The sequence below is a fragment of the Neopelma chrysocephalum genome, unplaced genomic scaffold (genome assembly GCF_003984885.1).
Source record: "Neopelma chrysocephalum unplaced genomic scaffold, ASM398488v2 Primary Assembly neopelma1_125, whole genome shotgun sequence".
Classification (NCBI taxonomy): Eukaryota; Metazoa; Chordata; class Aves; order Passeriformes; family Pipridae; genus Neopelma; species Neopelma chrysocephalum.
In genome coordinates this window covers 2,186,533-2,210,540 of record NW_020897787.1, presented here as the reverse complement: position 1 = coordinate 2,210,540, position 24,008 = coordinate 2,186,533, and the positions used below count along the sequence as shown (strand labels likewise).

Sequence of the window (24,008 nt, the reverse complement as noted above, 5' to 3'; positions counted from 1 at the left end):
ATGAAAAATGTTAAATTATAAGTGGAATACAGTTGTGAAAGATAAAGTTTGAATTGAATATTTAAGCTTAGATCCTTTCAAGATTTAAACCCATTTTTCTGTTTGTATTATAATTTCAACCACTAAAGATGTGTATAAGCTGTGGAATCTTGTTGAAAACAGGATTTATGACAGAAAACCATGCTGTAAATATGACTGGGGAAAATGTAAAATTAAGAATTAGCTTTATTTTTTGTAACTAGTATAATGGGAAATGTCTATGACGTTGATAACAGTCCATATCTGGGAAACAAAGGATTTTGTTTATGGGATTTTTCCAAGTATTGCATTCTGACTCTGTTCCTTTTTTTCTTTATGTTTTAATTTTGTTTTCAGATCTTGAGTCAGATGACTGTGCGTCCATATACATCTTTAATGTAGACCAACCATCGTCCTCTGTGAATCAGCCCATTTGTATTCCTCGTCATGGGCTGCAATCTCACTCCTCTCCTCTGACACCTCCTACAAGACTTCAGAGCCATAAGAACTATGAAGGCACGTGTGAGGTACCAGAGTCCAAATACAGTCCACTAGGTGGACCCAAACCCTTCGAGTGCCCCAGTATTCAAATTACATCGATCTCACCCAACTGTCACCAGGGGATCGAAGCCAGTGAAGATGAACTACACACAAATGGCACAGAAAATGACTATATGGAAAGGCCTTCACGGGACCATCTCTATCTTCCTCTTGAGCCATCATACAGGGAATCATCCCTTAGCCCAAGCCCTGCCAGCAGCATTTCATCCAGAAGTTGGTTTTCAGATGCTTCCTCTTGTGAATCCATTTCCCATGTTTATGATGATGTAGACTCAGAGCTAAATGAAGCAGCTGCTCGATTTACCCTTGGCTCTCCTTTGGCATCACCTGGTGGTTCTCCGAGAGGTCCCAGTGATGAATCATGGCAGCAGCCTTATGGATTTGGGCACTCCTTGTCACCTAGACAGTCTCCCTGTCATTCTCCTAGAACTAGTATTACAGATGAAAATTGGTTAAGCCCTAGACCAACATCAAGGCCCTCATCAAGACCTACATCCCCTTGTGGGAAACGACGACACTCCAGTGCTGAGATTTGCTATGCTGGTTCTCTCTCTCCTCACCATTCTCCAACTCCATCACCTGGCCATTCTCCCAGAGGAAGCATAACAGAAGACACGTGGCTAAACCCTTCCATCCATAATGTCCAAGGCCTTAATTCTGGCCTTTCACCATTTCAGTGTTGTACAGAGACTGATATTCCTCTAAAAACAAGAAAGACCTCAGAGGATCAGACTGCCACTTTGTCTGGAAAGGTAGATATCTGTCCTGAAGAGCAGGGTAACTTGTCATCATCCCTTGAAACTGCAGTAGATGATTGCTCTGGATCTCAGCACACCTTGAAAAAAGACTTGCCCGGAGACCAATTTCTTTCTGTTCCTTCACACTTTACTTGGAACAAACCGAAGCCTGGTCATACTCCTATATTTCGGTAAGTGATTACAAAGTTTTTCCCTCCTGTTTTTCCCCTCCAACGCATCTTAAGTAGGCATTGTCCTTGTATTTCAGTGATGCATTAAGACTTTACTTAAAGAAAACTTGTTGTAGGCAGGTAGATGTTATAATTAGGAAAAAATAAGTTGAGATACCAAATGCGCATCTTTTTCTTCTTTTAAAAGTACAGTAGATGCATTGTAACATAGGATTAGTTTGTTTGTGTACTTGCACAGAGCCCAGCTGAATTAAATGTCTGCAGATTTTGTGCACGCTTTGCAGTTCCATCTATTCTGAGTGGTTGACATTTTAATATAGCCAGAGAAACCTGACTTACCTGATTTCATAGAACTGTGAGACCACAAAAAAGGTGGGGATTTTATTTGCTTTTGTTTCTACTTGCTTCTTCAGGCTCATATAATTCTAGAAATAGAATAAAGAAAAAAAATTGTATGCCATGCTGAAAATCATCCAGAAAGAATGGCTGTCTGGGCTGTCATTCCAGGGTATTTCCAACATCCACCACAGAGTTAAATAACTCTTTTCCTTTTGTAGTTCTGTCATGTGCTAGCAGGATGATCTGTGGAGGCTCAGAAGAGAGACCTGGTTTGATCGGGGTAATCAGAACTTCCCATTCCACTACTTTTTGGATGGACCAGTTCTATGATCTTTCCAGTCCTAGAGCTTTTGGAGTCACTTTGCCAGTGCAGTAGGTAGAGTAGAAACAAGAGCTCCTTAAGCAGCATCGCTGCTGGGGGGACAGATACTGTGATTACTCCTCACAGGATATCCATTTGATTTGTGAAGCTTTTCCTTGTTCTAATGGGTTTTAAAAATAAGGGGTAGGAAGGTACTGGGAAGGAGAAGCCACTAAATTAATACCTATAAAGCACAATTATCCATATAAAAAGCCATATTATAGATTTAAATGTCGGTGCTTCCATTTTATTCTGTATTGATTTTAAAATACCTTTGGTTAAAATAGTATAAGTCTGTCCATGGGCAATGCTTAAGAGTTGCTCTTCAACGATGTAGTAAATGAAGCAATTCCTCTTTTTCGGGGATGTTGAGGGGTGGATAGGTTAGGATTCTTCACGTGTATGCTCTATTTTGAAAAAGGCAAAGCTTAAATCTTGGTAGTTAATGATAAAATGTGGTGTTCTTATCATTGCAAAATTTTGTATAAATTCCTTAGAAGTTATCAACTAGCTTGTCTTGTTAATAGCTAAATATATTTAAACACTGCTTATTCAGCTGTTTTGTCATTTTTTGCCTAATGATTTAATTTCTCTCCTCAGAATTGTATTGATTTCAGTAGCTAGAAGGCTTTTTTTTTCCCCCTCTTTTAATGTCCTTCCACGTAACTGTTTATGGATGTGAAATTTAAGAGTAAAGCTACTGGCTGCAAAAAATCTCTTTTACCAGATCTGAAACTGCTATGTTGACAGATACATTAACTGTCTTGAAATTTTTAGGGGGTTTAAGAATTGTTATGTCTGTTAATAATAGGTGTTCTAATCTGTTACCAGAGTCTTTTCTTCAAACTAAAACAGTAACAACTGTTTTTCCTAACCAGTGTATTTTGGAATTGTATTACATTTCTGTAGGATGCTAAGCAGTCCTAACTTGGCATTTTTGTTAGCTTGCAGGCTAACACAGTTCATAAAAGGTGAGCATCACTGCAGCGCTAAAGCTCATGAGCACATAGGCATGTGGAAAGATGGGATGTGGATCTACGGTTCTTTTGTGGGATGACCAAAGTAGTTTAGGAAATAGATAATTCAGTTAAGCCTGTTTCTTGTCATAGGGAGAACTGAGTAGAACTGAATAAAAAAGCAATTTCAATGTTTCATTAAAAAGTAAAAATATTTTTTTAAATGCCAAAATTTATTTAGAAGCTGGCACTGAAGAATTTCTGTAAATATAAAATGGGCAAACAGGCAGAAGAAAAGGAAGACTACACCTATACACAAGTAAACTAAATAAATCTATTAAAATGTATACATTTGGTGCCAAAATGTCATCTGACTATTGAATTAGTGGAAATGGTTGCACTGGCAACTGTATCCTAAGCGAAATGTTGAATTACTCAGCAGTTGTAGCTTGTTCCACAGGTGCTATGACAGTGTGTATCTTCAATATGTTAAACATTCCATTCTGTCATATAATTTTTTATAATTTTGGTTCTTATAATGCAGGGTAGCTAAGCTGACCCTTATGTTTTATGAATAGAAATGAAATGCAAGATAGCGACCAAAAGTGAGCATCCTAGTTGTCATAAAGAATTATACAATTGATATTTATATATTTATTTCCCAACATTCAATAAAGATACTGATTTTATTATTTTCTTGCACGTTTGCTGTTAGAGCTTGAGTTGTAAGATTTCCAGAAAGTGCAAAAAAAAAATTATTAGAAAGTCTGTTTTACAGTACTTTTCTTACTTGAACAAGGGGAATAAAAAGAGTCTAGGAGTGACCTAGAAATCTCTACTGTGCAAGTAATATAACAACTTTGGTCAGAACTTGTCACTAAAAGTACAGGTCAAAAGAGATCAGCAGCATTGTTGGTGGTTATGGTGTTCTGGAGTTAAGGAGCATCACAGATATGGCCAGCACTGGTATAGGTAACATGGAGGTTTTTTTTAGAAGAGTGGTCACTGATGATGCAATTGAAAATCGTGGGAGTTCTGTTATTTTTGCTTTTATGTTTATTTTTTTGTTATCTTTTGCTTTAGACTTATGATTTTAATATGAATAACTAGTGGAACAGTAAGTTTTAGGTTCTGTTAAGTGGGTCTTGAGAATCTAATTTGTGTCTCAAGCAAGTAGGCACTTCTTAGGGTAGTAAACTTAATGAGTCATTAATTTCTTTCTTTTTTCTTTTTTAACCCTGCAGTATTTGATGGGAATAAATGGTGCTTTTGTGTCTGGAAGATAACCAGGCAATATTCATTAATGGTCAAAAATCTTAAAATTAAACCTAGTTGCTTTTACTTCCTCCATGAAATTCTTAGAGACTTTTACATTGATTTAAAAACTACTAGGTAAATTGGCCTGTGTCTTCAGACTGCTTTGTCATGAATTTAATTTGTAACACTGAGAAGTGATGAGACATCAGGTAGTGTCTTTGGTGATGAACAAACAGGCTTTGACAGATGTATTTACAGCTCAGGAATCTTTGTAGTGATGGATATATAATGGCAACTTGAGTATTTTACTGTTGGAAACTAGGATTGCTGGCAATGTCACTTATTCTCTCAAAAAAAATTTAGTTTAAATATAGTGGTGGAATACTCAGAAAAGTTGCTTCTCTTGTCTGTGTGCTTGTTTTGGAAGTCTAGAGAGTAGAGAGGAACAGTATTATGTGATATTTTTACCATAACTGTTGGGACTTTGGTCTTAATTTTAAGAAGGAAAAATCTTTCAACGTGAGTGGACTAGAGGCAAAGTTAGACTGCTAAGTATTTATCACCTTATTTTGATAAATAGAAATAACACCAGCTATGCTCTGTTAGCAAAACTTTGAAGTGAAAATATTTGCAAATCGCTGACTTTGAAGATAAGGACCCACTTAAGTGAGCCAAGCTAGAGAACTTTGAACCTCTTAGATTTTTAATAAGCAAGGCTAGTGCTGTAATGTTTACACACCATTAATGAATCCAGAGAAATTCAGGTGGTGTTTAATATGGGGCCTTTTGTGCTGTAGGTGTTATCCAGCTCTCCACTTTGTTCTGAAATGATAGAATATAAATTCTTACTTGGCAATATACTGTATCAATACTCTGAAAGCATCATTAACTGTGGGTCTGCTAGTAATAGAACAGTGGTATTTTGAATGTAAACAGTATTAATAAAGTCTATTGATAAGCCACTGTGGCATCTGGAATGGCCCCAAAAATCTTGACTTCAGAAGTCCTCCACCAGGGAGAATATTGCTTTGTTCTAGGCAGGGAAGAGCAACCACAGCAGTAGTTTTGCTCTACAAGCATTCTTGAAAACCTTAGTATTGGACCATAGTTATTATTTAAGATTCCCAGGGGTTTGCTGTGTTGCAACACTGACTTGTCACAGGATACTCAGTGGGTTCATCTCTGCAAAAACTGAGATGAGATGTGGAATATCCCCACTGTATAGTCAGTGAGCTTTTTCCCTTATTATGTGTCGGGAGGACCTGTAAGTGGAAAATATTCATTTTTCTGCAACTAAGAATTAATAAAAGAATCACTCTAGGAGATCTGGGAATCTCAACCAACAAAGGAAATAAGAACTTTCACAAGTATCTGGAAATACTAGTGTGTGTCTCTCAAAGGTTATTACCAGAATTAGTGACTACAAAGAGGGAGGAACATTTTCATGCCGAGTGGCTAAAATGAGTTCTTATATCAGGTCCACCTGTGTTCAAAAGCTTTCTAAGCAAGGAGTCCAGGAGAGCATTAGACTGAAGCTGAGCTGATGGCTGATGTGCTTCAGCTGAGGAACCAGCACTGGCAGTTTGTCTGCACGGAGCCCCAGCTGTTTGTGCAGTGCATTATCCAGGGCAGTGCAACAGGTGGAAGGTAACAGTGTTAAGTTTTTAACTGCCTTATTTTTAATGACTCTCATAGGCTTTGTTCTTCCTTCTGTCCCACATATATAGGGTCACAGCCAAGTGCAAACGGGCAGCCTTGTTTCTGGCCTAAGTTTCTTCCTGTGTGAGAGGGGCATAGTCAGACCAAGAGCTGGGCCCTGACTTCTGCAATCTGAATACTGAAGTCCTTATGGACACATTTGACTGTTTTTGTACTCAACATCGTTGTTTCCTGTCAATTTTGTGTAGCCTTAATCAGTTCTGTTTTGGACATAATGGTTGCAGAGGAAGAATCTGTTAAACTAATATTGATAAAACTATCACTAAAGTGATAACTTTAAATGTTGAGAATGCTACTGAAGGGTTCCTTCTTTACCTCTTAGTTCCCTTTAATAGCTGCTATTCTCTGGAGCCTTTAGTCTTGATATGATGTGAGTATGAGCTTTAGGAAGCTTGCGTTAATCAGATTATAAAACTCCCCTGGTATTATTGGAAGAACATTTGTAGGTTTACAGATTGGTGCTGTTTCAACAGCATGTGAAGATTTGATTTATTGAAAGTATTAGAATGTCTGTCACTCATTATTTCCATTTCCTGACATGTGATTTGGTGATTTACTAGTAGATTACTGCATTGTTAATAAGGTTTTTACTCACTTAAAGGCAAAAAATTTAGAGAAACTTCTGTAAAAGACTGTCACAAGCTGTAATATGGCACTGAACCGGGTAGAACTTAGTAATGAAACATGTGGGAATATCCACAAAAATGTTCCTCCCCCATCAAGACTGAAAAGTGAAGGGTGTAAGGAACCAAGGTTCTTAATTTTTTTAATCTTTTGTTCTGAAATAACTTTGAAGAAAACTCACGGTGAGCGGCTAATGCAAATGCTGTCGTGCTATGTGCTGTCCTGTCGGGACACAGGAATCTTCAGAACACTAAATTCTTGCTTACTTGTGAAGCAGCTAAGCTGCTTATTCTTAAACATGTTCCAGGTGTGTTAACAGTACTGCACCACTAGGTTTAGTCTTAGCTAAATTCTCCAGAATTTACCTTTTATGGGCCTGTGGCTATCCACGTTTGTGGAAATTTGGATGGATGGGGTGGGGTTTTGCCTGACTTCCTGTAAAGTGGAAAGAGATGGATTTGAGCTTTCCCAGATGACAATACAAACCAATATTTGTCCATTACTTTAAAACCTAATTTGCTTTTCCTGTTGGTCAGAGTAAGGTAGAACGAAACTATGTGAATAGAAGCTTATTTTTATTGTAAATACTCTTGTTTGGTAAACAATGCTATAAATGTTCACTTTTAAATGTTCATAATTTAATTTACTCCACTAGGTAATTACTGACTTGAATCTGATTGTTCATCTTTTTAGAATGTTAAGTCTATAAATCTGTGCAGGTAAAAGGGTAGGTATGAAAACTTTGGTTTGAAGGTCTTCCATATTACTTCTAATAACTGCTTTTTGTTTTTCCCTGGAGTGACTTTGCTGATATGTAAAAGGGTATATCTGTGGATAAGCTGAACATGTACTCTAGGTGTCTTCATTGCCTGTTGCAGTAAGTCTTTATGCTTAGGTAGAACAACAAGCTTTTTAAAACTTCGGATGATCATATAGTGTTCATTTTAATGATAGTTAACAAAGTGCAGTGCTTGCCAAACTTAGAAAAACAAAAACAACAAGTTGAAAGATAATAATGCAGAGAGTTAAAACTTAATGACAGGCAGAGACTGAATTTATACAGTTCCCTCTAAACCACATTTGAACTTGCTTCCTGATATTCTTGAGGATAAAAAGTTAATATAAAGGCATTGTAGAGTAGCACTGGTAGTGTGAGGCTTGAGGTCATACAGTACCTTTCTTTCAATCAGGTGTTGGAAAGAAGAAATTCCATTCTTACAACCCCAAAATAAATTGGGGTTAATTGAAGATTTTAATGTACCAGCAAAATTTTGGAATTTTCATATAAGATTTTTAAGCTAGTAGGTATTCTTCTTTGGTTATCATTTGTTAGGAAAGTGATATCATTGTGTTTTACAGTGAAGGCTTTGCTTGTACTGTGCCCAGATGGCACAGTTCTTGTAATCATAGTGTGCTCATCTTGATTGCAGCACATCTTCATTGCCACCTCTTGACTGGCCTTTACCAAGTCATTTTGGGCAGTGTGAACTGAAAATAGAAGTCCAGCCTAAAACTCATCACAGAGCTCACTATGAAACAGAAGGAAGCCGAGGAGCAGTAAAAGCATCTACTGGAGGACACCCTGTAGTGAAGGTAGGAAGTCTGCCTTTCTTGAATAGAAGGTAATTTTTTTAACTACAGTTATTGGTATTTACAATGCTGTGAATTGTTCCCTTGTGTGAAGCTTACAGTCTTTCCTGGGTAAGATTTCCTCCCTTAAATGGAACTAGTTCAATACAAAAGTTAGTTTTGGTTGCTAAAAAATTTAAAGTTTACTACAGTTACAATGCATGTCACAATTTTATGCTGTATGAAGTTTTATGCCTGTGAATGGGTTCACAGTGCAATAGTGTATTATTATTATTAAACACAAACTTTAAGGAGGAAGGACTGTGCATGGGGGCAGGTAAGAGAAGTCACTGTAATTAGTTGAAACTCTACTGAAATGTGGTAAAGCTTCATTTGAATCAGAAGTCTTCCTTTTGGTGTTGAAACAGCTTCTGAATGCTATAAAATGCCTCTTGTTCTTTTATTAGATTATTTCTGTGAAATGGTACCCATAAATTCCTTTAACTTTCACTTAAATGTTTGTAGTAAATTAAACTTGACTATTCTATTTCTTCAGCATATACCAAAGATTCTTACTCACAGTTTAATGTTTGCTGTCTCCTTGAAAAGTAAGACATCACCTAGTTCCACTAGATTTGGACTACTTATCTGCAAGGGCAAGTAAAACTTGTTTCTTGCCTTTCTTTTTTTGACATGGTTTCTGTTGTCTTAACAGAATCATGGAAGGTTTATTGTCTCTTAGAACAGTTTTGATCAGCTTGAAGAAAATGCAGTAGTGCAGGCAGCAGTCCTCATTGCCACACAGAGCGTGGTGATGCACTGACTGTTTCTATAAGTGGTACTTGCCATTAACAGTTGCTTTAGCTGGGTTTTTATAGCTAATGCTATATGTTCCAAATGCTAGTGGCATCTAAAGTGTATTATTTAAATAGTTTGCAAACACTGTCCAATTATTGTTGAGCTCAGAATTAGATGTAAGATCCTGGCAAACTAGGCTTGGCTTTCATAAGAAAACTTTGGCATCATATTCTCCTTGAAGAGAAAGGTGTGTGGGTTTGGTATTGTTGGAATAACTGTGTGCACAAGCTGTGACGTGCTCCTCTCGGAGCGTTCTGGTGCGTCCACAAATATCTTGCCTTATGCTGGGAAGACTTCTGAATTGGTTAGGGGTAGTCACTGATGTCTCCTTTAATACCCACAGTGTCAGCTGGCTCATGCAGCTTGGAAGGGAACCTATCCTCTTACACTGAACATGGGGAAGATGAGGAACTGTGGGACTTCTTAAAATGCCTTGGTTATGTTTGCCACATCCTTGAGTGAAAGCAATGTCTCGCTGCTTATTCACCTCAATCTTGCTTAATGGTCTTTATCTTAACAGTTACAAAATCTTTATAAAACAATGTGAAAAAAATCTGATTACATGAAGGTTACAGCAGGGTTTGTCTTTTCCTCCAAATCCAGGATATTTCCTGTTCTTTTCCAGTAAAATGATGGCCAGAGCTTCAGTCCTAAATCTTTTGCTATAACAGTCTGTACATTAAAAATGTATTTGAAATAATTAGTCTCTTCCAGTAGTTGGGAGTAAGTCATTACTATTGGAGACCAGATGCAAAGTGCTGGTAGGATTGGCATAATCTGTCCCCATCCTTTCTCCTACTCATATGACAGATCTGTAGCCTATGTGACTTACACTAATGATTTTAAAAGCTATTTATTTGCATTGAAATTGTGAAATACCTCACTGTACAAGAATGCTGTCTTAAAAATGAGAATAGAATTTAAGTGTCTGACAGTCTCATGCGTTGTACTAGGCCTCCCTGAATTAAAATGAATACAAATGCAAATCAGTATTCTACTTTGCAATTTGGTCTCTTCCAGCTGGATTGGGAATTAATTGTTGTGTTCGATGGGAGAGAGGAAGTTGTTAGGAAACAAAGCATTGATTCGTATTAACTTTTTACTCACTGCTGGGAAAAACAGTATGCAGAGGGCCAAATTTGGTAAAGGTAAATACTAAATATCTGTAAGCAGACATTAAATACAAATTGAAATATTTTCCAGTACTTCTGGAAGCTTATTACACAAATCCAGTGCATAATATGCATTACTGCTTGTTTCTGGCTTTTTTCTTTTCGGTGCTCTTAGCTTTAGACCAGTCACTTTCATGTATGTGATCACTGCAGTAAAGCACTCAGCATTTTCCTATGTAAAATAACTGTGTGTTAACCAGTGTCAGAGATGAGAAAGAATGTGGGTAAATAGAATAGAATACTTCAATTGGAACAGACCTACAGTGGTTGTCAAGTCCAGCTGCCACATCTTTGGGTGCCGGAAGGCCTGTGTGCTTTTGCTTCTTACACAATTTGGTTTGCTTTTGAAAAAAATAATTTTTATAGAAAGCTGGAGTATTGAATTTCCAAACTGTGAAACCTCTGTAGTTCTGCACATGCAGTTGATGTATTATTTAAAATAAAGATATTTTAAGATAGTACATAGCTTCAAACCAGTAATCTATTAGTGCATGTCATTAGTCTATTACTAATACTGTACCATACCTGTTGCTAGGACACTAAGCTTCTGACAAATTTGGCATCATCTGTTGTGAGTACATTTAATCAGCTTATTTCCAAATGGGAGGAAATCAAGTAAGTGGAGCATCATGCTTTGCTTTGTATGTGTCTCAACTTTTAAGAAAGCAAATTCTGTAATGACGGTCTCTTGTTTTCTAATACAAAATGTTCTAACTAGCAGATACCTTTAATTTTAATCTCTGCCTTCTTGGGAGTATGTTCCAGTGAATTCATGTCATCTGGAGCAGTTTCTTTTACCTTGGTAGAGAATCTGCATGATAAGGCTGACAGTTTTCACAGGGAAGGAATAAGTAATTTAGCAGAATGGTTTGCAAGGAGAAAGGTGGCATGTTGAACTTTTGTCATCCGAATTATGTGGAAATTTTGTAGTGCATTGCCAGGAGACATAGCCTCTAAGCACTGTCTATGTTTACCATTCTAATTCATAGGTTAGAGTAGGAACTTAACCCATCTACAAAGCCTTTTAAACAAGTAGCTGTCACGTTTCAAACAACTCTAAGTGAAAAATCATCATTGCTTGAATTTCCCACCCTTCCCCCACGTCAAATTGTACATAAATAATGTTTAGACTTACAATTTGCTAGAATGAGCTTTTACTTTTACCTAAACGGGTTAAAGTTCTTCATGAGACTTCACTTGGATAATGCCTATGATCAAAACCAGAAAAGCCTTTTAGAGCAGGTGGCACATGATAAAGATCTCTCAGGGATAGTTTGGGGTGTTTTACTTTTATATCTTAGCTTCCTGATCTAAAATGATTTTTTCTTTTTCGAACAAGAAAATTAGTTTTATATATTGTGTTCCTGCTACTCCTGTCAATTTCTGCACTTTTCTGAGCTAAAGTATTTTAAATTTAATGATAACTTTTGGTAGTAAGTTCTGTAAGCTGTGTTGTGCACACCAAGAAGTACTTCCGTTTTCTCTTTTGTCCTGTTGCTGGGGAAGGTGGTGATCTACATGGCAGTCATCTTGCTAACCATACAATGGGATGTACTGGGGACTGTTGAGCTCACAGCTACTTGTTAGTGCCATTCTGTATGCGAGGAGTATCTGTCCTGTGGCCATTCAACACTGTGGGAATCAGTTAGAGATAGGGGTAATTTGTTCTAAAATAGATGGTGTATCTGGAACAGACACTATATAGAATCCACTTATAGCCCATGTGTGCGAGATAAACTTGGAGCAGTGGTAGCTATTAAGAATTTGCCTGTACCAGAAGTGTCTTTTTACTGTACTGTGAAAGGTTTATGGATTCATCAGTTCCTCCTCCGTAAACAGAATTATTTCTGTAGCTGATTCACAGTAACAGAGGAGGGGAAGCATCATGTAATCCATATGGACAACTCAGCAGTATTACAGCTGAAGAAAAGTGTAAGATCAAAATGGAAAGAAATACTAAATCTAAGCTAGTTTGTTTGGATGGCTGTGCACTGCTGGTCGATGACAAGGAAACAGTCATCTGCTGTCTGAGGGACTCAATGTCAGCTCTGTTTAAAGTGATTGCAGAGCTTGAAGTAATGACTGAAGAGCTGCAGTGGAAGAGAAACTAAACTAATTGAGCTGAAAAACTACTTTGAAAATTCTGAAACAGGAATGTTTCTCAAAAAGCCTGTCAAACTCTGCCTGAGTTCTGGTGGAAGCAACAAGAGAGGATGTAACTCAGCAATGTCAGAGATGATCTGATAACAATAAATTAACAAAAGGGCTGTCTAAGTGAGTGTATGTTTCCTGGCCTGTAATTCTGTGGCTGTCACCTTTTCCCAGGTGTTCTGTGGGGCCAATGCATGTAACTACTTGACTATCAAGTATAATAGCAGAATTCTCTCCTTTCTCTATGCCCAATGAATAGCACACTTTTTCAATGTTTTGTGACCCTTCCCATTCTTCCTGGCTTTCACTCTTTAATTTTCATTTTTGTGTTGAATTTACTCCTATTTTGTCCATAACCAGAAGGCAGGCTGTATTCCAGCTGTAGTTGCCTACTGTCATTTGGTGACAGCAAACTGCCAATAAATCCAGAAGGCAGAAGATAAGTATCAGTCTGTGTGAACTGTGTGATGGGCTGCATTGGGAAAAACGTTGACCTTTGGATGAGATTCTAAAAATACATATCTTTCAAGAACAATTTGATGACTATTTAGGCATCTTCTGCTTCAGAATCTCATTCTCAAGGAGAAAAGACAATGCAGAAAGAATCATGTCAATACCACCTAAGGAGTCCTTCTGCTGTGCCTTTTGCAACCGGACTTTTCTGTCTCACATTGGCCTCTTGAGCCACCAATGTGCTTGTAGCAAATGTGGGTAGAGCCCCTCCCAAACCTTCATTCGCAAAGCCTGGCCACGATGCTTCAGAATCACCAACAGAGATAGCAAAAGCCATATTGCTGCATCTACTGTGTTTGAATGCTCAATCTAGAAAATGCAGAAATTGGTATGAAAAACAATAAAAATGACACACTGGATGACAGTCATCTGCTTTTTGTATCATATGTTTACTAATTTTTTTTCTAAATTAAAAGCAATTTATGGGGTTTCTTTTACAGCTTATGTGGGAATAACCTATTTCTATCCCAGAAATGCTTGTCCAAAAACTGTTCATAGCATAATTAGCATTTGGAGTTGGTATTTCAGGAATAGCAGTCTTTTCGCCCCCGGCCCCCCGCCTGTTTGGTAAAGTTTTTTTGTTTTGTTTTTGTTTTTTTCTTTTCCAAGAGTGTAGTAGAGCAAAGTGCAGATGGACAGTGTGATGACCAGTTACATGTGATTGGCAATTCTGCACTGTGTGAAGTTGGACTATTAGTCTAACACTATTTTAGCTATTAAATTATATCCTTTTTTGCATTGTGTAGAACTAGACAGGAACAAGCTAAAATACTCTTCAGAAATGCCTGAAGTCAGTATTTAAAACACTTTCAGTCCTGTCTGCAAGCAGTGAGTGTGTAGAAGTGTGAGATTTCAGAAATAGGAATCCAAGTTTTTATACCTGGAAGAATGTAAACACGTGGTACCATGACCAATAATGCACTGATATTTGCAATTTCTTGTTTGCTTTGGTCCTTTGCAGGACCTGTTTGTTTTTGTGATGACCTTTAAAATGTTTTTAGTTGGACTTGTGCCCCTACCTGATAGTTTAATGAAGTTTATTCCTTTTATCTCTCACTATTTTTTTTTTACAGTCGCGAAGGTCTGTACTATTTTAAAATCTTCAAGTCAGTCTACTCAATAAGTTTATTTAGCAAAAGACAAAGATATTTTTTGATGTACTTTTCCTTCTCAGTTGATGGAAAGGTACATCAAATAATCAAGTGATAGAAAATAGTACTGTGCTCCAGGAAGGGGAAGTAGATGTTTTGGTTTCACATACTTATATTTAAAATCAGACATTTAACTTTTTGTAACATTATAACCTTTGCAGAATCAGAATGAAATAATAAAATAAATTCCTATGAGCTGGTAAGACTTTTCTGAGCCAGTGGTTGGGATATTGCCTAATAAATCTGAATGGAGTTTTCTTCCATGAATTTCTGCAGTCTCTTTGAAACAGTCCATTGAAGATTATGGGTCTGCACTCATTGTACCCCTGCAAGGCTACAAGAGATGACTGTGGTCAGTCTGATTTTCAATAGCTTCTCTGAGCTCTGGTTTCTTCATTTTATGTATATGGTTTGCTTCAAGTTTTTTAAATGCAGCTGTTGATAAATTCATGATAAATTGTACCACTGATGTTAGTCATTGTGTCTTTTGTTTCAAATTATGTTCGTCTTCATGCTCTTGAATCCTTGTCATCCCTTGCTTTTATTCCCAAGTAATTGCTGATAGATGTGCTGTTCAGCTTGGCAGACAGCCCTTCAGCTTTTAAACCCAACAATCTTCACAGTTCTTTAGGGAAGTCACTGCACACCACTCAAAAGTGAAATCCTTGTGGAAAAATATCTGTAAGAAAATATATTTGTTTCTTCAAAGCCTCTCTGGTATTGCTGTCCAAAAAACTCCAGGCTTGTGGGTTGCATCTCCCCTGTCTAAGGGAGCAAAACATTTAGAAGGCATGGTTTGCTTTTTTTCTTTAAGTTTTAAGAAGAAATAAAATAATATTTTACTTTCAAAGTGGACCGAAATTCAAGCAGTAAAGTTTCTTTTCCTTTAGGATTGTTTATGTTTCATGGTGAATTATACCATATCTTTGCTCAGACAGTCTTCCAAAGTAAAAGGAAAAAATACCTAATTCAAGAGAACAGATTTATCTTTCTTTTCACCCTTTAGAATAGGGCCTCCATTCTTGTCTTTTGTCCTCCTTACCTTGTGACTTTGGGGATTGTTCTAAGGAATACAGAAGTCACTGAAGTGCATCCAGCTGCTGTGAGAATATCAAGGAGGAAATAACTAGTTACAACATGCTTTTCATATCAAAGTGTTGAAAAGCCTAGGAAATCTCCATCTGAAATAAATGTTTAGTAAGTGCTTGTAGTTCTTAACACAGCTCTGTGTTTCCTTCCCTGTTCATGTTTGAACTGAGGATTTTTATGTAGTTACTGGTGCATTTGGTGAAGGTAGATTGTTAACTTTGGTAAACAAAAGACTTGATTATCCCAAACTTTACCCCTGACATGCCTTGTATTTCAAGACTATGCCCTATTTTTAGGGAGGCCTATTTGTATGTAAAAGCTTTCTTTCTAATCAGCCTACTTTACCAATCCAGTAATGCCATAAGCAGTGAATTAATTGCATAAAGAGGAAGGAGCACTAAAGTGTTGATTAAATCTTCATCTTCAATTAGCAAGCAAGAAAAGCCACATAAAAGATAAAACTTGAGTAGTAAGCCTCAGTAAAAGTTTGATTAAGCATGGCATTTTCCTAATATATGGAGGAAAGTTTTGCAGGAAAATTGCTTTAAAAATATGATCAAATAGGTTTTGGCACTGTCTGAATGTTATTGGTATCACGGTATTGCTTGATTGCTGAGCATAAAACTTAGCTATTGAAATTATTTTTACCCTACCACCACCACCAGCCCTCCCCAGTTCCATGTTTCCCTTCAATTCTAAGACTGAAAGTGTAGGCATATGAAACCCTGACATCAGTTCTGGATTCAGTGACACTATTAGGTGTTTGGCTTTTTGTAAATAAACTGATGACACTTTGATTCAGAAAAACAGGCTATTTCCAAGTATACCGGTGTTGTCTGGTAAGTATCTGGTTACTGTGAAATGTATATTTTCTGTTGGATATTTTTCTCAAGTTTTGTTTCATGTCTTAAGAAATGACATCTTCTGGATAAATAGCTTTTACAACCTGAATAGAGATTGGTGATACTTAGCCTGCAACAATACATGAAAAACATGGACAGAACCTTCTTAATTAAAAAAAAAAAAGAGATGGGGTGAAGAGGTAGCACTTTCAAGTATTAGAGACTATGAAGAGTCTTCTTACAAGTTTTTCATGTGTTGCAAGGTTTCCTTTAGATAGCGGTATGGAACCAATGACGTGTGCCAAATATGGTCCCAGTATAATCTCTGTGTAATCTGGAAAAGTGCTAACTTATTTTTTCCAGGTCGATGCCTCTTAATTGATGTGACCTCTCTGCTTTCCTCAGCAAGGAAAAGATTCTCACCTCTGCCACAAAATTCCAAGTTTAAATGCTGCTTGTCTTCAGTGATCAAATCAATGTATATACTATCTAGTGTTACACATTTTAAAAATATTTTCCATGTGTGCATTAAGAACGTAGGAATGTTTTTGCCATTTAAAGTACAACTTCTGGTTGATCCCAAAGTTCTCTCATTAACTGCCCATCTGTAGTTCCTGGGTAAGAGCTCTGAACTCAGTACAGCCATGCCTGGGTTTCCTGTGTGCAGTGTAGTAATGCGGCTGGAAGCGCTTTGGCGCGAAGCCCTTCTGGCTTATCCTGTGGTGACCTTCAGTCTTCAGCCTTCCTGCTTTAGTTTAACTTACGCAGGCACTGACCTTTGCTATGGAAACGATATAGAAACACAAAAACAACTTGGCTGAGTTTCCTCAGCAGAGCAGTGGGTGGTGGATCAGGATTCTGTTACAGAGCAGGGTTTCTAGAGGTCAGTAGTGACACTGTGCAGTAACTTACTAGTTGTCTACAGCACACTGTTTACTGCTCCTGGGAAAGTGCTTTATCTTTTTTTTTAAAGTGAAATTAGTAACTTTTGTTTGTAGTGAGCAGGTCTAGGACTGCATGTTAATGGAGTAAATGCTGGAAGGTGTACCTGAAAGTCTGCCTAGGGCTCGAGCAGTAGTTCAAGTTCCTGTCCATCTGTAAGTGACCCGTGACTGAATCCGGGGCATGCTGGTATTGTAGTGACTTACTGTAACACATCTTCATCGTGGTGATTCTGCAGCACTTGCCAGTAGGTTGTAAAATGCTTTTATTTAAATACCTATAGTCTGTACAAAGACACTGTGTTCTTATTTGTGTGTATTGTGTGTTCTTTTCTAAGGTGAAATAAACGTTCGGATACCACGTCTTCATTATGTATTTGAACAAAGCATAGTGTATGTTCTTTCAAGTTAATTATGTAGGTATTTTCATTGAAAAACAATTAGGAGTTTTGTTCTACTGACTTAAATGTTTGGGCTGTTTAACATACAGAACTGTGCATAAAGCAGATGAGGTAATAACCCTGCTGTCAATGAAATTAAGAACAATCAACATTTTTTTGAATGAGAACAAAATTGTATTTAAAAGGAATGCATTTTAAATTCCAAAATATGTAATTTTTCCTGATTTGAAGTTGATTTGGGGTAGTAAGTCTTCTTTGTTATTCACAAGACAGGTATTGCATCAATAATGGCAATTCAGGCTCCAAATACGATTTTTCTTTTGGAGATGACACCATTCCTGGGAGACAGAAGGTAGTTCAGATCCTATGATGATTCAGTCTCCAGCGGGGACCAAGTCTGGTGGGCAGAAAGTTCTGCTTTACTTATTTTGTACAGGTTTTGCACAGGGAGAGACATCCAAGGCTTGCTCTCACCAGGATTAGCCATAGAATGGATTTCAGAACACTTTGATACCCTTCAGCAAACTGCTGAATTCACCTGTAGTTAGATATAGTGGGGGAACTTCCAGGTGCATTAACAGAGTAATCCAGCATTGTCTTCTCAGGAATGGTGTGACATGGGCTGTCTTTAATTCTGTTGTGCTACACAGTGTGTTGGTTTCACTGTGGCCTTTGAGTGATTAGGTAATAGACACCCATGGGATGTGCAGGGCATCCTCTCCATGAGCCAGCAGATCATTTCCTACTGAAGCTTTGGCTCATTGGCCCCCACAGACTCTTATCTTTCATTACAGACACTGTAAATCTTTGATTTACTTTTGCAGAATCCATGGCATGCGTGGAGTTGTCAGCTTGCTTATTACACAAGATTTTATGGGAAAATGTTAATTCTAAAGCACAAATTTGTATAATAAAGGTTGAGGGGTTTTTATCCACGTGTTTTTGACAGTCTCTCCAGCTCCCCGAGTTTCACTAGCACATCAGGCTGTCTCAGTAGCATCCACAGCTAATTAGGCTTACTGGCTTTTTGCTGTAACTAGGGCTGTTGGGAACACGAGGACACTGTGCAGCCTGTTCATTGCCTGCTTAAGGCTGGGATATGTTTCCCTTTAATGTGGCCCTGTTACTGCGATCAGGCCCTGAATTATACTCTCTGCTGTGGGAAATAGGGGTTATTCTCTTCTTCCTCACCCCTAGCTTATTTAGTTGCCACATGTATTGCACACATTGTTCATATTTATGGCTTTACAATGTTTTTTCTCTTTTTATTTTAAACCTTGAATAAATGCAATAAATTATCAGCAATGCAAAATATACATTTTTGAAGTCTCTGCTACCTTGCCAATGTGTTACTACTCTCTACCTAACCGTATTTATGTATATTCCAATACCTTTAAGAGGACATTGTTGCAGATCCTTTATAGCAATTTATTTGAGACAAAACTATAATGGAAGCATCTGATTGACCTAGTTCAGGGGAGGCCTTGTTGGCTTTCTGTTTTGGGACTGGTTTGCACTAGCATGGCTTTTAAGTATATACGAAATTTTCAGTGGTTTTTCCTGATGTTATTACAGATAATTTTTGGGGTGCCTTATTTATATGCCTTGGAATTATAAAATGCATCGATTTCTTCTAAATTACTATTAAAGTGTATTCTGTTGCATTATAGTATTTTCCTTGTAGTCTTCTTGGGGCATCTTGTTTTTCATTTAATTTAATATGTAAAGCAGAAGAAAATTGACTGAAGGTGGTAGTGTGTGGGTCTTGTGGGGTTTTTACTTCTCCTGAAACTGTAGTGAAATAGTTTCAAATGTCTGCTTTGCTACAGAGGTGTACTGCCGTGCTGTATGACTCAAGCACACAGGCTGGTATCACAAGAGCATCCTGCAGCAAATGCACGTGGTAACCTATTGATATATAACTAATCTGTGGTGGAGTGGGCATTTTGTGTCAGACTTGCCTTTCCCAGAACATGCTTTGCATAAACCAGACCCTGTATTCCATAATGGGATTTCAGGGTGAGCACAGAGGATCAAAAATCATGGAGGGAAAACTAGTGTTAGACATGGCTTTGAGCAATTCAAATGTGTATGGCCATAGAGTCTCTCAGGCAATAACAGTGCAACTGTTGGCGCAGGGAATGTTTCACTTCCCTAAACTAAACTCCTGCTCTGTGTAGGCTTCTGTAGAAGATGTTTTCTCCATGGACCGTAGACAGACCAGCTTATTTTTACAAGTATCCCTACCACCCCTCCTTATCTCTCATATCGCCAGTATCTCTAGAACTGCTGTGTACAGACCATTGTTTGGGAAGGGGAAAATAGCCTTAATTGGAAATTAGCTTTGTCACAGTGACCGCATTTGGAACTTAGTCAAAATTTTGAATAGGTCTGGCTTGTAATTTTTATAATTCCCAGTATTAGAGTGAACACACTAACGTCACATCTAGGCTGGATTCCATTGTGTTAAGATTTAATTTTAACTCTGAGGAAAATGGATGATGGAGTCACAGTGTTGAGAACTTGTGAAAGATGGCTGCTGTAAATGCTGAACTAATACATGTCCTAAAATAATTCAGACTAATAGAAAATATTAAAATATTCATTTGATATTTAACAAAAAAATCTTTCGGAAAGACCCTGGAGTCCTGCATCAAGTATAAAACAGAACTTGTGCATGTGTATGTATTTCATTGATGTAACAGCCTCTGTGATCCACTCTCATCACAACACTAAGAGGAAAGTTCCTTGTGGTCCAGTTATGTTCCTGTAGTTACAGATGAATGGAGAGAAACCTGTCAGTACACTGATGGCCACAGGAGATTCTTTATATCTACTGCAACATTTATAAGTGCTTGTTTATCACATTTATTTACATGGGAAGCAACTCTGATAATCTAGACTACCTCCACTCAGTGTCAGAAGAGTTATTTTGGTTTGGTTTGTTGGGTGTTTTTTAGCTGGATTTAGCAGTGTTTGTACTGAGAAGTCCAGGGAGAACAAAAAGATGTTACATATTTGACAAAGACTTTCCAGGCTTCTGTCAGAAACCAAATTTCTATTTTTGATTGAGAAAGCTCTAATAAAAGTGATAGGTCTGGTAGGTGCTGTTGAAGCCATAAGTTGAATATATAAACGAGGCATTCATTTGGTCCATAACACTTCCTGCCAGGAGTAGTGCACCAACAGTGGGGCTTCTGATTGCTGATGTGGGTGTGCTTTGGGCTGTTGTGCTGCTGACTACTGGCGTTAAATTACTCTTCTGAGTAGGTTAAATTGACATGTTTTGTTTGGTTTTTAAGTGTTAGTTCTGTAAAGAGCTTGGATAATATTGTTGTGTGACCAAATAACTCTCCCTAGAGACAAAAATATTGACATGACAAAACCACGTTTAAAGAATGACTGTCTGGCCCTGCCTCCGGTTTGAACATAAGTTGATGTCAAAGTCAATGAAACGTAAATTTGCTCCAGTGCAGTTTAGAAATTATATAACTTGCAGCGTGCATCAATCTGCCAATTGCAGGAAGGTGAAGTAAAATGGATTTATAAGAAAAATTTTATAGGCTTCAGTTTTAAAATTGCAGTGTCTAAAGGAAACTTTGGTATTACTGTTGGCTACACTTGTTTCCCTAAATCTCCAGGATAATATTACCAATGTACTATTGTAAAATGAGCTTTTTCTTTTAGAGTCAATTTATTATTTTTTCTGATGTTTCAATGTGTTATGCCTAGAATTACTGCTGTTAGCTCAAGCAACAGGTGGTTTTATGATAACTGGACGTATTGGTGGCTAGATGTGTATTTAAGAAAAGGAAAGATATATGAATCAATATTTGCAAAATTTGGGAGGTTTTAAATATTTTCTTTACCAAAAATACACCACACGTGATTTTCCAGCTATTAATTACATTTTCTCAGTCCTAACATGATACATTTGCATTCACAAAACCTCTTATGTTTAACAAAAGTTGCTATTCCAATTTCATAGTAGAAAAACTAAAATATTTTAGTATTTCTGGAATCTAGGTGCATCTTTAGTAAAATTGATAATTAGACTTTGATTAAAAAACATATCAGAAGCAGACCTATAACATAACATAGCTCTGATGTCAAAATTCTGTAGATAGAGCAATTCTCTTTGAAAGATTTTAAAATAGTAACAATGGTATTTTAATATCCATTTGTTCTGGTAATTGTTGCCAGTACTTGTCTTTGGGGACAGATGCCTGTACTCAGTTTTCTGATTGCTGAAAAATTGCACACACAGATGCAGCAGAAGTCAACTAATGTGTTTTTCCATCAGCTCCTGGGCTACAGTGAAAAGCCCGTGAACCTGCAGATGTTCATCGGGACAGCGGACGATCGGTACCTGCGGCCTCACGCCTTCTACCAGGTGCACCGGATCACTGGGAAAACTGTTGCCACAGCCAGTCAGGAGATAATCATTGCCAGCACCAAAGTTTTGGAAATTCCACTTCTTCCTGAAAATAATATGTCAGCCAGGTACACCACTCCATAAATCAGCTGTTTGGTTGCTATGTGTCTTTTTTTTTTTCTTCATTTGTGCAAAGGTGAAAGAAAAGTCATGTAGAAAAATATATTTTCCACAAATGCGGATCATGATTAAGATTGACACGTCTCTTAAAACATACCAGTGTTTAGGTAGTCAGAAGTAAAGGAGTAGAGAGGCAGGGAAGCTCTCATGCATATGTGTTAATTGACTGAGGTAAGTGTGTTTCATGTGAATAACTGACCACTGTGTGGAATGGGAGCTGGGATTTGATGGATGCATTTTGTCATTCCCTAGTCCTTCCTAAGGCAGAACTAAATATAGGTCTCTTGCTCTTTGTAAATGATGTTTACTATATTAAATAACTTACTTGGAAGGTTAGACAATGTGCAATATCAAATAATCTTTTAAAGGTTTGAAAAAGCAGCAGACAAAATGTTTCAACAGAGTACTTGCTGTCATTTTCACACTAACAGTTCTTTTAATCTCAGACATCTAAAATAACACTTAAAACAACATAACATGGGGAAAAAATAAAACATGCTTCATTCTTCAAAAAAAGAAAGGCTTACAGACTATATTTTGTCAATAGTTTGATTCATTTTCTTCCATTTCTCTTCTGCTCCATCTGTCCGTCCTCTCCATCCCGTAGTATCGATTGTGCTGGTATTCTGAAGCTTCGCAATTCAGACATAGAGCTCCGTAAAGGAGAGACAGATATTGGAAGGAAGAACACCAGAGTGCGACTCGTGTTCCGTGTTCACATCCCACAGCCTAGTGGAAAAGTCTTATCTCTGCAGACTGCTTCCATCCCTGTTGAATGCTGTAAGATTGCTTTAACTACACATAATTTATATCATGTTTTCTGCATGTGTCAGTAGTATTGTCATTCTGAAAATACTTATTGCCAGAATTATATATAACAAGTGTGAAAAGCACTGTGCGTAAAAGCTCAATTATCAAAAGTTGAGGTATCTTAAATAAAGACATTTCTTGCCAAGTGGTAGCCTGAAGGTTTAGGGTAAAAAAATACCTTATAGTGCAGTCACATAGCAGCTTCAGTAGTTCCTTTGTATGAGTAGGGGCAGCTGATTCATCTCAGAGAAAATATTCATTCCAGGTAGAACTAATACCATTTCATTTACAAGAGTCTATACCATTACTTGTCTTTATCTAGTGAACAGCTGAACTTCTGGAGAGTTCATTTGTTAAATGCTAGCACTAAAGAATCAAGACATGACCTCAAACAATCTCAGTTTCTCCTAGAATTCATTTTGTCTAGAAAATACTAAAATAATTTTTAAACTAGTATTCCTAAACTAAAAATTTCTTTTGCTGTAAAAATAGAGACTGTTGAGATTCATGGCTTTTTGGTGTTTCTTTTCTGTAATTATGCAATTTAAACATAATTTTTAAAACAAAGATAAATCATACACAGATATGAATTGTGTATGTAAATAGATGTCATTTTAGTTTCACCCGTGATTCTTCAAGTTAGAATCATAAAATAAATGTCATTATGATTAAAACTGTGCATAATAATTTTTTCCTTAATATTTTTTAAAGCTCAGCGGTCTGCTCAAGAGCTTCCTCAGATTGAGAAGTACAGCATCAATAGTTGCTCAGTAAATGGAGGTCATGAAATGGTGGTGACAGGATCCAATTTTCTTGCAGAATCCAAAATTATATTTTTTGAAAAAGGACAAGGTAAATACTGTCTTACTGTTTTTTCTTGAAACCAAAACCGCTATCTGAGTTTGATTTTAAGAAGTAATGGTGTTTTAAAAAGAAAAAAAAGTCCTGAATAGTAATCTGAAACTTCAGTTGGGCACTGATCAGTGTGCTTGAACAGCTTTGGTAGAAACACTGCTGCTGCTGCTTTCCTGCTACCCTGTACAAACCCCAGGGACAGAGAGAGTCGAGTGCTCAGCTGAGGATAGGGGTTGTGCCAGGTCAGAGCAGAAGGAGGTTCACCAGGGGATTTACTTCCATCCCAATGCAGACAACTTGCCCAGCAATTGAACTACAGGGTCTGTGGGTTCAGGGGA

At 37.4% G+C, this 24,008-nt stretch overlaps 1 protein-coding gene across 4 annotated transcripts in view; it reads left to right on the top strand.

Moving 5' to 3' along the window:
• Positions 1-24,008, top strand: part of NFATC3 (nuclear factor of activated T cells 3) — a 62,834-nt gene that overhangs the window by 15,440 nt on the left and 23,386 nt on the right. For all 4 annotated transcript variants that reach the window (XM_027698229.1, XM_027698227.1, XM_027698225.1 and 1 more), the window contains exons 2-6: positions 376-1,507; positions 8,194-8,356; positions 21,754-21,953; positions 22,613-22,785; positions 23,527-23,667. In XM_027698229.1, the coding sequence (XP_027554030.1) occupies positions 376-1,507; positions 8,194-8,356; positions 21,754-21,953; positions 22,613-22,785; positions 23,527-23,667 (1,809 nt within the window). The remainder of the gene's footprint in view (positions 1-375; positions 1,508-8,193; positions 8,357-21,753; positions 21,954-22,612; positions 22,786-23,526; positions 23,668-24,008) is intronic.